This window comes from Phocoena sinus, chromosome 13, assembly GCF_008692025.1.
Source record: "Phocoena sinus isolate mPhoSin1 chromosome 13, mPhoSin1.pri, whole genome shotgun sequence".
NCBI lineage: Eukaryota > Metazoa > Chordata > Mammalia > Artiodactyla > Phocoenidae > Phocoena > Phocoena sinus.
This window is the reverse complement of record NC_045775.1, coordinates 2,309,546-2,326,140: the sequence shown is the minus strand read 5'-3', so window position 1 is coordinate 2,326,140 and position 16,595 is coordinate 2,309,546. Positions and strand designations below refer to the sequence as shown.

General features: G+C 40.7%; 1 protein-coding gene across 1 annotated transcript in view; it reads right to left on the bottom strand.

Annotated features, from left to right (window-relative positions):
• Positions 1 to 16,595, bottom strand: part of LOC116764590 (doublecortin domain-containing protein 2C-like) — a 141,396-nt gene that overhangs the window by 10,616 nt on the left and 114,185 nt on the right. Inside the window, 1 exon segment of the mRNA XM_032653314.1 lies at positions 14,172 to 14,219. Coding sequence (XP_032509205.1) covers positions 14,172 to 14,219 — 48 coding nt within the window.

The following is a 16,595-nucleotide window of genomic DNA, read 5'->3' as shown; positions in this document are numbered from 1 at the left end:
GAGTCCGCCTGCCGATGCAGGGAACACGGGTTCGTGCCCCGGTCCGGGAAGATCCCACATGCTGCAGAGCGGCTGGGCCCATGAGCCGTGGCCGTTGAGCCTGCGCGTCCGAAGCCTATGCTCCACAACGGGAGAGGCCACGACAGTGAGAGGCCCGCATACCTCAAAAAAAGAAAAAAAAAAATGCCTCAAGATAAGCACTTCTGAAATAGCAGAGTAAGGACCATCAAAAGTCCACTTCTTCATAAAAGTAAGGAGAACACCAGCAAAAAGGGTCAAAGTCAACTTTTTCGCGACTCTAGAAATTAATCAAAGGGTTGTAGCTATCCAAGGAGCATGTATTCAGTAGGAACAGCAAACTCTGTGACGTTTTAACTTGACCTATTCCTAGTTCCCTCTCTCCAGCTCAACAAGAGCCTTGAAACAGAATCACCTCACAACTGTTTCTTGGTAGTTTTGAAAACTACAGCTTAGCACCCACTGGAGAAGGCAGAAAGGGTCTGGAGCTCCCCAAAACTCATACCCAGAAATCTGTCATTATCTGACTGTTCTGGCAGCTCTGCAAAAAGCTCCATTCTCAAGGCTTCTCTTTGTCTGACCTGACTCGGAGCTCACTCTGTATAAACAGCCCTATCTCTGGGCATTTGTCAAAAACAATCAGTGGCAGTTGTTTAACATCACAGCTGCCTGGTGTGGCAACACTAACTGGGACTAACAAGAGGCTGGCCAAAAAATCTTTACATTTTAAGTTCTAGTTTTAAGAAAACACTAGGGAATGAGACATCTGTAGTGGGCTTTGTAAAGCTCTGACTTATCCCTGAGAATCTAGAATGCCACATACATGTGCAGAGCTGTGTGCATGCCCAGGAAAGACCTGAGAAGACCCTAAACCCTCACCTCTTTCTGACCTTGAGGCTCTGGTCAGGAAGTGAAGGTTACAGCAGAGTTGTAAATTCCCTGCTGGAGTATTGAAGGTATACCCAATGCACATATGAAGCCCCTCAGTAAAGGCTGGGGATTTATTGAATCAAGGTGTTTAAGAGAATCTCTGTCCAATTAGTAGCTGAACACTAAACTCAACAAACTCCAAGGTGGATAAACTCAAAGATTTATGCACCTAGACACATCATAATTGAACTATCAAAAGGCAAAGAGAGAATCTTAAAAGTGTAAGAAAAAAGCAACTCCTCATGTACAAAGTAACCTGTGCTACCTCAATGGAATCAGAAATAGTTTCTTTTTCCATATTTTTTTTCTGTAAAAGGGAAATATGTTTCCACTGTTTGTTTTCCTTCTGGTTTCCACCACTCAGTTCAGAAGGCTCAGTAGACATTCTTTTTTTTTTTTTTAACATCTTTATTGGGGTATAATTGCTTTACAGTGGTGTGTTAGTTTCTGCTTTATAACAAAGTGAATCAGTTATACATATACATATGTTCCCATATCTCTTCCCTCTTGTGTCTCCCTCCCTCCCACGCTCCCATCCCACCCCTTTAGGTGGTCACAAAGCACCGAGCTGATCTCCCTGTGCTATGCGGCTGCTTCCCACTAGCTATCTATTTTACGTTTGGTAGTGTATATATGTCCATGCCACTCTCTCACTTTGTCACAGCTTACCCTTCCCCCTCCCCATATCCTCAAGTCCATTCTCTAGTAGGTCTGTGTCTTTATTCCCATCTTACCCCTAGGTGCTTCATGACCTTTTTTTTTTTTTCCTTAGATTCCATATATATATGTTAGCATACGGTATTTGTTTTTCTCTTTCTGACTTACTTCACTCTGTAGGACAGACTCTAGGTCCATCCACCTCGCTACAAATAACTCAATTTCATTTCTTTTTATGGCTGAGTAATATTCCATTGTATATATGTGCCACACCTTCTTTATCCATTCATCGATGACGGACACTTAGGTTGCTTCCATGTCCTGGCTATTGTAAATAGAGCTGCAATGAACATTTTGGTACATGACTCTTTTTGAATTATGGTTTTCTCAGGGTATTTCTTAAACTCTCCTCTTTTGCTTACTTTCTCACTTTTTCTTGTATACCCCAAGAGGTTCTGACACACTGTCATGCAGACCAACCTCTAAAGCATTCTAAGCATAAATATAAGAAGTTGACACTGTCGAACCTGCTGCCATGACTGTAACTATTTTATCAATATTTATTACAGAAAATATGTTTACATTCTTAACACGAACATGCCCAGTATCTTGGAGATGAAGATATTTAAGTCTCTAATTGTGAAAATTTAACCTTGTTGATAGCACATGATCTTTTTTACCAAAATGCAAAGGTAAACAGCCTACGACTTCTTTAAATATGACCAGAATGCAAACAAAATACATATAACAGCTATATGTGTACTGAGCAAAACAATCCCCAAACTCTGAACAGAGTGATTTGAAAGCATACATTGTTTGCTAAAATTAAAATCTTTGCTAAAGAAAACTGTTAAATCTTTGCACTTAGCCACGTGGGTATTTTCTCATAAAAATAAGCAAATAGAATTTAAAATCCATTTCCCAGGTGGCCTTGGTATTTTTTTTTCTTTTCGTTTGGATTTAATTATTCATTAGGTAACATATTTTCATACTTTGAACCTCACATACAAGAGGTTCTAGGTACCTCTTTGTGAGAACTTCCAAGTTGCATAAAAATAAAACCATACCTTCCAATGCACATTCCAAGAAAAAAAAGTCATTAGGGGAAATGTGCACAGGTTATTCCAAACCCTTCTGGTTTTCTGAACAATCTTTGTGAGACTTAATCATAAAGAACCACATTTCACTCTTTTAAATGTTTACTAAAAAGAAATATCACCAAGAAAAGGAATCAGAACAATATGGAATCCACTGGAAAACCCTCATCTTTAGCTTTTGAGGAAACCCTAGTGGTTGGGGGTCTCAGCTTCACCCCAGACATGATTTTCTTGCTGTTAAACTGTCCATATGTGAGATGGAAGCACCATGATGGAAGAAAGATTGACTTCAAGTGGATATAAGGGTGACTTTTTAAATTTATTGATTTCCACTCCCAGGCCATCCGAAAAAAACATAAAAAAGCCGGCTGGAGGAAAAACTTCCTAAAGCTGTGATCTGGCCACATCCTACTCCCAGTTCTCACAAGAGCTGGTATTTCTGTAAAGTCCGGTTTCCGGGCGATTTTCTGGGCCACAATCTCTGTCATGTTGAGAGTCCAGGATCTACAGCATTAGATAAAAACTAATCACAACGCTTCCAGGCAGCAGTCTGCTGCCAGGCAGGCGCTGATGCAGAAAACAACCTTGAAAATTGATTTTGAAATTAGTTCAGGGTTAGTGATCACCTTATTTCAGTTGATCTGAAGAGGCCCCTTTCTGTCCCTCCTGCCCCCTCTCCACCTCCTCCGCTCCCAACCCCCAGCTCCTATCCTTAAATGTGCTGAGATGCTTTGGCATTGCTTGAATCTGAATTTTTTTGTTTGACTAACACTGAATTAACCCCTAAGGGAGTGATTCAGTATTACATACTGATACGTAATCCATCCCCCAGAAACCAGATGACTCTAAAATTAGGCCCCAAATGTGGGTATCATCTAGATGCAATCTTTTAAATGAAGCAGTATTTATGTATCCATTAAAATAAAAAGAATCTATCTTACACCAGAATATTACTACGACTTCTAGAGAGTTTAATTTCATTTGTCACACAATAATTCCACACTAAGGCAGATTAAGTATTTTAGTGGATTTGGAACTAAAAAAGTAAATTTGAAAGGAAGAAAGAAAAGCATGAGTCCAAGTCCTGCCCTGTTATCTATAAGCCGCAGGTCACATGTGCCTTTGGGCCTACTAACTAACCCCTATGGTGACCTCATGGTACAACGTCTGCTGTAAACACCGTGATCTCTGGATTTGCTCCCATCTCTAATACCATGCTTCTCATTTTACAGAAGACACCATATCCAGTGAATGCTCAAGACTGTTGGGTCAATAAAGGGTGACATCTGGACTAGACCGGAGGTTCTTACCCCGAATCCATCCTTTTCCCACAATAACACGCACCAGACACTGGAACAGAGGGCTCAGGCAAAAAGAATGAGAAATGCAGTTCTAAATTCCTTTTCACGCACCAAAACATGTTATAAGAAGGGAGCCAGATCAAAATTGATGGGTTCTCCACCAGAAATGTATTAATTAACTGAAAAAAATCTAAAGACAAGATGGAGATGGTTTCCATTTGATTACAATGTCCTCCGTAAGGTGTAACAAATGCTCCGGTCAAGTCTAACAATAAATCAAGAAACCATAAATATGGTGAAATAATAGCGTTCCTTTCTCCTTCCACATATGCCAACACTGTATTCCTAATTAACAGATGGTGCAGAACTGGTATGATTTTAACTAGACCTTGACAATCCTGAAATCTCTGTGGCCATCTTTGCTCTGGCAGTCAAGAAGCTTAACAGTTAACCCTCCTAAGAGTCAAATCTGGCAATAATATTAGCAGAAGTTCTGGGTAGAATAATCTGCTTGTCGTCCCTCATTTAATGGGAAAAAGGCAACCACCAAAATGAAATAACAGTAGAGTTAACTTTTTTGTGTGCCTCACATGTATCCAGCAATAAACATTACCACTTTCAACTATCCCAACAAGCTGTGAGCTAGGCACTATTATTAGCCCCAATTTATGGATGAGACACAGACCTAGTTCACACACTTGTGTAGTCTGACTTGGAAGCCCATTCTCTTCATCACCAAAAATGCACCATTCCCTGGGGTTCTACTGTCTATTTCTGACATGTATGTGTATGTATATGTATATATAAAGTAGATGTGTTTGTGTGGGGATTTATATATAATATGTATAATAATTATGTCTTAATTCACTTTTAAATAGGAACCATTAGTTACAGATAACTATGTAAATACATATAATTTTCAGGACGGCTGAGTCACTCTGGAATGCCAGATATGGGTGATGTTCTAAGAAAAAGGGAAGATCTGGGTCCCGTGACAATGTCCATTAAATCTCATCAACCATTCAGAATAATGATAGTAAGGATGATCCGAAATCTTGGAAGTAGAATGGACAAAATGCAAGAAACAGTCAACAAGGACCTACAAGAACTAAAGATGAAACAAGCAACGATGAACAACGCAATAAATGAAATTAAAAGTACTCTAGATAGGATCAATAGCAGAATAACTGAGGCAGAAGAACGGATAAGTGACCTGGAAGATAAAGTAGTGGAAATAACTACTGCAGAGCAGAATAAAGAAAAAAGAATGAAAAGAACTGAGGACAGTCTCAGAGACCTCTGGGACAACATTAAACGCACCAACATTCGAATTATAGGGGTTCCAGAAGAAGAAGAAAAAAAGAAAGGGACTGAGAAAATATTTGAAGAGATTATAGTTGAAAACTTCCCTAATATGGGAAAGGAAATAGTTAATCAAGTCCAGGAAGCACAGAGAGTCCCATACAGGATAAATACAAGGAGAAACACGCCAAGACACATATTAATCAAACTGTCAAAAATTAAATACAAAGAAAGCATATTAAAAGCAGCAAGGGAAAAACAACAAATAACACACAAGGGAATCCCCATAAGGTTAACAGCTGATCTCTCAGCAGAAACCCTACAAGCCAGAAGGGAGTGGCAGGACATACTGAAAGTGATGAAGGAGAATAGCCTGCAACCAAGACTACTCTACCCAGCAAGGATCTCATTCACATTTGATGGAGAAATTAAAACCTTTACAGACAAGCAAAAGCTGAGAGAGTTCAGCACCACCAAACCAGCTTTACAACAAATGCTAAAGGAACTTCTCTAGACACGAAACACAAGAGAAGGAAATGACCTATAGTAGCAAACCCAAAACAATATATAAAATGGAAATAGGAACATACATATCGATAATTACCTTAAATGTAAATGGACTAAATGCTCCCACAAAAAGACACAGATTGGCTGAATGGATACAAAAACAAGACCCTTATATATGCTGTCTACAAGAGACCCACCTCAGAACTAGAGACACATACAGACTGAAAGTAAGGGGATGGAAAAAGATATTCCATGCAAATGGAAACCAAAAGAAAGCTGGAGTAGCAATTCTCATATCAGACAAAATAGACTTTAAAATAAGGACTATTAAAAGGGATAAAGAAGGACACTACATAATGATCAAGGGATCGATCCAAGAAGAAGATATAACAATTGTAAATATTTATGCACCCAACATAGGAGCACCTCAATACATAAGACAAATACTAACAGCCATAAAAGGGGAAATTGACAGTAACACATTCATAGTAGGGGACTTTAACACCCCACTTTCACCCATGGACAGATCATCCAAAATGAAAATAAATAAGGAAACACAAGCTTTAAATGATACATTAAACAAGATGGACTTAATTGATATTTATAGGACACTCCATCCAAAAACAACAGAATACACATTTTTCTCAAGTGCTCATGGAACATTCTCCAGGATAGATCATATCTTGGGTCACAAATCAAGCCTTGGTAAATTTAAGAAAATTGAAATTGTATCAAGTATCTTTTCTGACCACAACGCCATGAGACTAGGTATCAATTACAGGAAAAGATCTGTAAAATATACAAACACATGGAGGCTAAACAATGCACTACTTAATAATGAAGTGATCACTGAAGAAATCAAAGAGGAAATAAAAAAATACCTAGAAACAAATGACAATGGAGACACAACGACCCAAAACCTATGGGATGCAGCAAAAGCAGTTCTAAGGGGGAAGTTTATAGCAATACAAGCCCACCTTAAGAAGCAGGAAACACCTCGAATAAACAACCTGACCTTGCACCTCAAGCAATTAGAGAAAGAAGAACAAAAAAGCCCCAAAGCTAGCAGAAGGAAAGAAATCATAAAAATCAGATCAGAAATAAATGAAAAAGAAATGAAGGAAACGATAGCAAAGATCAATAAAACTAAAAGCTGGTTCTTTGAGAAGATAAACAAAATAGATAAACCACTAGCCAGACTCATCCAGAAAAAAAGGGAGAAGACTCAAATCAATAGAATTAGAAATGAGAAAGGAGAAATAACAACTGACACTGCAGAAATAAAAAAAATCATGAGAGATTACTACAAGCAACTCTATGCCAATAAAATGGACAATCTGGAAGAAATGGACAAATTCTTAGAAATGCACAACCTGCCAAGACTTAATCAGGAAGAAATAGAAAATATGAACAGACCAATCACAAGCACTGAAATTGAAACTGTGATTAAAAACCTTCCAACAAACAAAAGCCCAGGACCAGATGGCTTCACAGGTGAATTCTATCAAACGTTTAGAGAAGAGCTAACACCTATCCTTCTCAAACTCTTCCAAAATATAGCAGAGGGAGGAACACTCCCAAATTCCTTCTACGAGGCCACCATCACCTTGATACCAAAACCAGACAAGGATGTCACAAAGAAAGAAAACTACAGGCCAATATCACTGATGAACATAGATGCAAAAATCCTCAACAAAATACTAGCAAACAGAATCCAACAGCACATTAAAAGGATCATACACCATGATCAAGTGGGGTTTATTCCAGGAATGCAGGGATTCTTCAATATACGCAAATCTATCAATGTGATAAACCATATTAACAAATTGAAGGAGAAAAACCATATGATCATCTCAATAGATGCAGAGAAAGCTTTCGACAAAATTCAACACCCATTTATGATAAAAACCCTCCAGAAAGTAGGCATAGAGGGAACTTTCCTCAACATAATAAAGGCCATATATGACAAGCCCACAGCAAACATCATCCTCAATGGTGAAAAACTGAAAGCATTTCCACTAAGATCAGGAACAAGACAAGGTTGCCCACTCTCACTACTCTTATTCAACATAGTTTTGGAAGTTTTAGCCACAGCAATCAGAGAAGAAAAGGAAATAAAAGGAATCCAAATTGGACAAGAAGAAGTAAAGCTGTCACTGTTTGCAGATGACATGATACTATACATAGAGAATCCTAAAGATGCTACCAGAAAACTACTAGAGCTAATCAATGAATTTGATAAAGTAGCAGGATACAAAATTAATGCACAGAAATCTCTGGCATTCCTATATACTAATGATGAAAAATCTGAAAGTGAAATCAAGAAAACACTCCCATTTACCATTGCAACAAAAAGAATAAAATATCTAGGAATAAACCTACCTAAGGATATGAAAGACCTGTATGCAGAAAATTATAAGACACTGATGAAAGAAATTAAAGATGATACAAATAGATGGAGAGATATACCATGTTCTTGGATGGGAAGAATCAACATTGTGAAAATGACTATACTACCCAAAGCAATCTACAGATTCAATGCAATCCCTATCAAACTACCACTGGCATTTTTCACAGAACTAGAACAAAAAATTTCGCAATTTGTATGGAAACACAAAAGACCCCGAATAGCCAAAGCAATCTTGAGAACGAAAAAAGGAGCTGGAGGAATCAGGCTCCCTGACTTCAGACTATACTACAAAGCAACAGTAATCAAGACAGTATGGTACTGGCACAAAAACAGAAAGATAGATCAGTGGAACAGGATAGAAAGCCCAGAGATAAACCCACGCACATATGGACACCTTATCTTTGATAAAGGAGGCAGGAATGTACAGTGGAGAAAGGACAGCCTCTTCAATAAATGGTGCTGGGAAAACTGGACAGGTACATGTAAAAGTATGAGATTAGATCACTCCCTAACACCATACACAAAAATAAGCTCAAAGTGGATTAAAGACCTAAATGTAAGGCCAGAAACTATCAAACTCTTAGAGGAAAACATAGGAAGAACACTCTATGACATAAATCACAGCAAGATCCTTTCTGACCCACCTCCTAGAGTAATGGAAATAAAAACAAAAATAAACAAATGGGACCTAATGAAACTTCAAAGCTTTTGCACAGCAAAGGAAACCATAATCAAGACCAAAAGACAACCCTCAGAATGGGAGAAAACATTTGCAAATGAAGCAACTGACAAAGGATTAATCTCCAAAATTTACAAGCAGCTCATGCAGCTCAATAACAAAAAAACAAACAACCCCATCCAAAAATGGGCAGAAGACCTAAACAGACATTTCTCCAAAGAAGATATAAAGAATGCCAACAAACACATGAAAGAATGCTCAACATCATTAATCATTAGAGAAATGCAAATCAAAACTACAATGAGATATCATCTCACACCAGTCAGAATGGCCATCATCAAAAAATCTAGAAACAATAAATGCTGGAGAGGGTGTGGAGAAAAGGGGACACTCTTGCACTGCTGGTGGGAATGTGAATTGGTTCAGCCACTATGGAGAACAGTATGGAGGTTCCTTAAAAAACTACAAATAGAATTTATCATATGACCCAGCAATCTCACTACTGGGCATATACCCTGAGAAAACCAAAATTCAAAAAGACTCATGTACCAAAATGTTCATTGCAGCTCTATTTACAATAGCCCGGAGATGGAAAGAACCTAAGCGCCCATCATCGGACGAATGGATAAAGAAGATGTGGCACATATACACAATGGAATATTACTCAGCCTTAAAAAGAAATGAAATTGAGTTATTTGTAATGAGATGGATAGACCTAGAGTCTGTCATACAGAGTGAAGTAAGTCAGAAAGAAAAAGACAAATACCGTATGCTAACACATATATATGGAATTTAAGGGAAAAAAATGTCATGAAGAACCAAGCGATAAGACAGGAATAGAGGCGCAGACCTACTGTAGAACGGACTTGAGGATATGGGGAGGGGGAAGGGTGAGTTTTGACAGGGCGAGGGAGAGTCATGGACATATACACACTAACAAACGTAGTAAGGTAGATAGCTAGGGGGAAGCAGCCGCAAGGCACAGGGATTTTAGCTCGGGGCTTTGGGACAGCCTGGAGGGGTGGGATGGGGAGAGTGGGAGGGAGGGAGACGCAAGAGGGAAGACACATGGGAGCATATGTATATGTATAGCTGATTCACTTTGTTATAAAGCAGAAACTAACAAAAAAAAAAAAAGAAAAGAAAGAAAAAGGAGTGTTATCTTTAAAAAAAAAAAAAAAAAAACTCATCAACCACACCCCTCCACTTCCAGCTTTACACTCAGGAAACAGAAGGAATTCCAGGTACATTTAGCCTTAATCACTGTTATAAACTTTATGTCTGGCCACCAAAATATGAAATCCATTCATCTTAATATTCTACTAGCATTACCTCTTCAGTATAATGAGAAAAAACGGCTTAATTTCATTTTCATTTGCCTTATAATCCTTTCTAGCTTCAGACTGTTGCTCTTCACAACCATGGCTGATATTTTGTTTTCATGGTATTTGTTGTTCTTTGTGTTCTCCCGGAGTCATCTGTTTTTGAGATGCTTGTCCCCAGGATGGCTGTGCAGGGGGTCCTTGTTTGTCAGGTATCTGTTCTTGGGATGCTTGTCCCAGGGATGGCTGTTCAAATGATTCTTGCTTCTCAGGTATCTGTCCATCAGATGACTGTCCCAAGTATGACTGTTTCAGCAATTCTTGTTTGTCAAGTTTTACTTCCGGTTGACTTGGTGATGACTCTTCCTGTGATTGCTGTCCCACTGGTGGTTCTCTTTGGTCTTCTATTTTTACTGGGCTGTCTAGTAGTACAGGTGTATTTTTTTCCTCTAGAATATCATATGGTTCTTTTTCTTGTTTTCAGTAAACAAAATAAACCAAAATCACCAATAAACATAGTAGCCATCTAAACCAGGTGAAATCAATCATAAAATGACAAGCATTGCTACTGTATCATTGATTTCAAAATGACAGTAATAATATTAATAAAATAGTTTTCACGTAGGATATTACACTTACGATGTGCTTTTACTTGTCTTATCACTTTTACTCTCATTTAGAAATACAGTCCATTCGTTGTTTACCTATTTAAAAACCACTGGAAACTTTTGCTATGAGTCACTGAGATAGGGAAGGCACTTTTATTAAAATAAAAAAGAATCAGTGCAAGAGAATCCAGAGCCACTGTTTTCCAGAAGAGGCACCAACAAGATGAAGAACAACCCATCAAGTGCAGGAAGATTATCGTGTACTTATGAACCTTCCACCAGCCAAACCACGTTCGCCAATGCCAACATGATTCCTACAGAGATAAATGCCATTTGTCATAGGAAATCAGAGGATACTCCTAAAAACTGAAAACACCGCTGTCTGAAACAACACATGGAAAGACATCCTCGGCTGGAGCTTCACAGAACCTGAGAAAAGGTTCTTCCCTTCACTCCAAATCTGCCCTTCCTCTTGTTCTCAGGAGTAACACCAGACCCCAATCCAGAAACCCCGGCTCCAATTTCCTCCTCATCTCTCACATCCCTTTGTGGCTAAGTCTGGTCAATTGAGTCTACTTCCAGAAAACTGTCTCTCCCTATGCAGCCCCACTGCTATGGTCCCGACGCCACCATCTAATAGGTGGAATGGCGGGTGCACATATCGCTCTTACCTCTCCCTTCCCCGTCCCGCTGTCAGAATGATGATTTTTAAAACATAAGTTTGATCACATCACCTCCCTGCTTTAACATTATCTACAGGATAAAGACCAGACCTTTAGAGTGACACACAAGGGCGTGGCAGCGATGACAAGCAGACCAAGACTGTGCCCCCTGCCCTAGTGTCGAGCTGCCAGACAGCTCCCAGCCAGCTAGCACCCAGGCAGGGCCAAATGTCTCGCCAGACCACAGGGCTGTGAACGTGAAGTCCTCCTCTGGGCTGAGCTGGTAAGTGTCTGATGGAACCTCCTGTCTCTCCTCTCCTCTGGAAGATGGCAGCATCACAAAGGATCCAGATCCCTGAGTCACCGCTGGGAGGGGAGACACCCAGGACAGCCTCCACCCTGAAGCAGCCTTTGTGTGGTCGAGAAAGAAGCATTTATTGTGTCGAGTCAATAAGACTTGGGGTGGACACCTTTACTACAACTTGGCCTCACCTCCTGTCACTGATACAGCAGACCTTGGGCGCCAAGCCTCATCTGTGTCTCCGTCTTCCCCTCGCACTGTTCCCTGACACCCTCTTTTTGTTCCAGCCTCAACCCCCAACGTGCCATCGCTCTTCCACACATTTGCACATGCAGACCCCTTGCCCCGCATCCCTTCTCAGCACTGCCTCCTTGGCAAACTCCTCCCGAGTTGTGAAGGCACGAGTCATTGGAGCAACCCTCTCCTTCGTAACACCTTCTATCATTCCCTGCAGCCTCTCTCCTGGCCCCGGACACTCAGCCATTCTCTCTTCGGGACATTTCCAGGGTATCCAATACAAACCTCTGTCCGTTTATACACCTGGGGCCCAGCCCCGATAGAAATAAGCTTCTTGAGAACAACAAAACTGAGTCTAACTCATATGTATTCTCTCCACAATCAAGGCCGAGCTCAGAGTAGGCAGCTCCATACCATTTTGTTTCATTTTTAAAGAACGGTAAAATGACACTTGAGTGTCATGCCTACTTTCGGAATAATCGTGGACAAATCACCTTCCCTTCCTGGGTTTCAGTTATTTCTTTCTCGAAAAATACGGGTGAAAGTGTGGATCTTCAGAAATGTAGGATTACGGCGAACTGAAAAAACTGATGCACTGTTGTCCCACACTGTCTGCGGGTACCGGTTCCAGGAGCCCCATGGACAGCAAGTGCCTTATATAAAATAACGTAGTGTTTGCATACAACCTAGGCACATTCGCCTGTAAACGTGAAGTCACCTCTAGACTACTTACGATACCTAAGACAATGTAAATGCTACGTGAACAGTTGTAGATACAGTTAGATACTATGTGAATGGTCATCTGCACATGGCAGGTTAAAGTTTTTCTTTTTGGAAATTTCTGGAATGTCTTTTCAAATATTGTTGATCCACCGTCGTTTGAATCCATCAATACAGAAGGCAAACTGTGCACGTGGTATGACACTTATTATTATCACAAAAAGTTTAAAGAGCCCAAAAAGGGGATCATAGAAGAAAAACTGAGAACTGTCACAGGGTATTATACGATTATATGAAAATGAAAGGCCGAGATGGTGAGAGGCAAAAGAGGGGTTGAAACTGCCCTTTGCAAACCCCCAGGAAGATCTGAAGCTGCTCACCGCTCACGTGCCGGCCTAGCGCCCCCTACAGGCTCCTTCCACACGCAGGCTGACCCTCTGCTTAGTCTGTCTCGCCTACTAGACCTCGAGCTGCTTGAGGGCAGGGGCTGTGTCTTACTCATCTTTGTTTCCCAAGCACCCAGCTCAGCCTGGCACGTGGAAGGTACTCAGAAAATGTCCGATAAGTGAAACAAAGGGAATAAATAATAAATGGACCAGCAGTCCCTAGTCCCACACATAAAGCATCCCTAAAGATATACAAAATTAGACTGCAAAATTAAAAATGGTATTAAGATATTAAAGTGTGTTTATATGAATAATAGACCACCCTACTATTTAATATAAAATTGCATTAAACACTAATATAAAATAATATATTGCTGCATTGGTATGTAATAAAGTGTATTTCAAACATCCCTGAGTTCACTTTGCCTTTTAAATGCAATGGCCGATGAGACGTCTCTGGCACTGTATACTTGTTCTGTATTGTTTCCTTTCAGAATTGAACCCATAATCCAATAAGCCCCTAAATATGGCTAAAAATGTGTCACTTCAAGGCACCTAAGAATTACCATATTTGTCTGAAGTCTCCTGTCTGAAACCTGCACTCTCTTACCCCAAGTTCAAGGGTTTTTTTTCTCTTCTCCCCTTTTTTCTTACAAAATGTTAATAAAGACAAATGCAGTAAAATCTTAAAATACTTGTATAGTTGAACAATGTAAATTCTGCCTGGACTGAACTGCTGGCTGACGGACAGTGCCACCTGTGCCGAGTAAAAGCCTTCCTTTGTCAACCCACCTAAAAACAGTGCCACACAAGAGGGTTTGCAGAGGTCAGGGCACAGTTATGAAAGGGTAAGCTTTTGTTCAAAGCCAGACAGTCCGCGTAGCCATCTGCCCCCAAAATGGAAGTTCCGGTGGTGGCCCAGTGGAGGCGCTGCACACGTTTTCGGGGGTAACTGACAAGGACAGAGTGAGCACAGCAGGCGTGTGCCTGTCTCACACACACCCCATAAACGGTCACGATAATTGCTCTCTTACCGGGAAACGGAACCACTTTCTTATTCTTGCTGAGGTTCTTGAGAGATGCTAACAAAAAGGAAAGAAAAACCCAGATATTAATATTAATACACTGACCAAAGGGTTTACGTACCATGAAATTGTGATGTGAGATCTACAGCTAAAAGAATTAGCAGAATGTCAGCACGTTGAGGAGTGTAGACAGCATTTAGGGCCATTTTGGTAAAAGTATGGTCCTGCATTTATTACACAGGAAGTCAGGCCAACGTTATACCAGTTGGTGTCTGAGATTATGGGGTAACAGACTTTTGACCTTCTTGTTTTTCTTCCTCTAAGAAAAAAAAGCATATTTTAGTTAAGTTTTTTTTTAAACTCCTCCCTCATTCAGTTTCCCAGTGCGAAGTCGGGGGAATATTGGGGCATTTCCTTTGCTGCATGACAAGGTAACAGGGGCTCTCCAGTTTGACCAGCAAGCTGTAAAGTGCAGGTGTTGGGTGTACCCCACCAACAACCAGAAAATGTTGCTCAGTTTCCATGGCAGCTGCTCGTCAAAAACCTCAACAGTAAAGAGCAGTGAAAATATAATATTCAGCCTACAATGAAAACTACTAAACCTAGAAATGTGTAATTTACATCAGTACTTGCAAGATACAAGGCACTAGTACACACAAGCACAACATAAATAAATGCAATAAAACTTCTGCAGATCCACCCATTTCACCTCTTATCTGACAATTCTGCCTTGATTTCAGGTATTTTAAAGCTTGTGGGAGTCTCTGCCGATTCACCAACATGGCATGAAAATAGCTGTTCTATTGCAGATATATGCTCCTAAGCACATGCGTGTGTCGTTTCCACGGACATAATTAACACAGAAATATTTTTGTTAAAATGCACTTCAGTTAAAACGAACCCAGGAGCCAAATAACTAGACTGAAGCTGTTCTGAAGACCCGTTATGTTGGCAAGTGAGACGAAAAGGACAAGCAAGAGAAGCTGGGGGGCGGGGGGCTGCCAGTCACAGAAGAAGAAACGAGAGAAGCTGTTAGCAGAGTTGATTGGAGAGATTAGACTGCCAGCAGCAGCAGCTGGAGGAATCTGAAAGCTGGAGCGGAGAAAAAACCAACAAGAACTCACAGTTTCAGGAGAAGACTGGTTTTGATGACAAGCGTGGGAGGTCAGAAGCCACCAAGAATCACAACAGCTGGATGACATCAGAAGAACCACTGCCTTTGCCCATTTTAAAGTATAATGTGATTTGAGCATATTTTTGAGTACCGTACTCAGTACTTGCTTTGAGACCTCGTCCTCACTGTCACTTATTTTTGTGACTGCCAGAATCTACGGCAGCTGCTAGTTATGAATTAAGACGTCAGGCTCAAATTCGTGAAGATAAATCCAGTGTTTTGGTTTAAGGTGTAATTACTTTATGAAAGTCAGAAACCCGAAGTTAGATAGCATTTAATTTTTGTATTTGGTAACAATTATGTAGGCATCTGATTTCTCTGTGAGCTAGGCATGTTTTTAGATAAATCAGCAAAGACGTTTACCAAGTCCTTTCAGGGGATTACATATCAAATCAAAAAGTAGTTTGAATTCACAGAATCTTTGACAGTGGTTTGAAGATCCCAACCGGAGTCCTAGAATCACAGATTAACCTAATGAGTTCTCCTGCAACCAGTATAGTTTTTTTATTCTTAAAATAATTCTAATTTTCTGCATTCAAATGTGCTGCTCATCACAGAAAATTTGGAAAATAGAGAATAGCACCTCCCGAAATGGAAATAAATTTCAGTCACAGACCCACCACTTGCTGTAAGTTGTAACCTAAATGAAGTCTGGAGTATAAAACCAGCATTTATCTCTGATTTTATAGCCTCAAGATAAACTCCTAGATGTAGATTGCTGGTTCGGAGTTATGCGTACTTCAAAGTGCCCTACAGGAGAGGTTGCCCAAGTCACACCCGCCTGAGGACACCATCTCCCCAGTAGCCCTCTTGAGCGAAGGCTGCTCACTCACTCTTCATGTGCTTGGAAGTGGGCATTTCCAGGCTTTATCCCTTCCTCAGCCCTAAAACCCCTCAGCCTCTCTACCGCCCTCTCCCTGTCCTTGGAGTAGCCACGCCCTCCTCTTCTGGACCACCCTAGCTCGTGGTTCCCGTGTCTCCCTCTGCCATAACCCCTGTCATCATCCTGGGGGAGCTCAGTGGCCACCTTCCAATCATGGCTTCTCATCCAAGGATACTGTACTCTACCCACTCCCACGATCACACCCTAGACGTTGTCCTTACCAAGAATGCTAACCCCTCTCAGCTTCACCCTCCAGTCCTTACAGCCCTCTCCCTTTAATGCCCCAACTCCGATTCCTCTACCTGGTCACCACCCGCCACGCCCCACCGACCCTGCCGCCATCCCTCTGGCCCTCTCCCACCTTGTGCATGCTTCC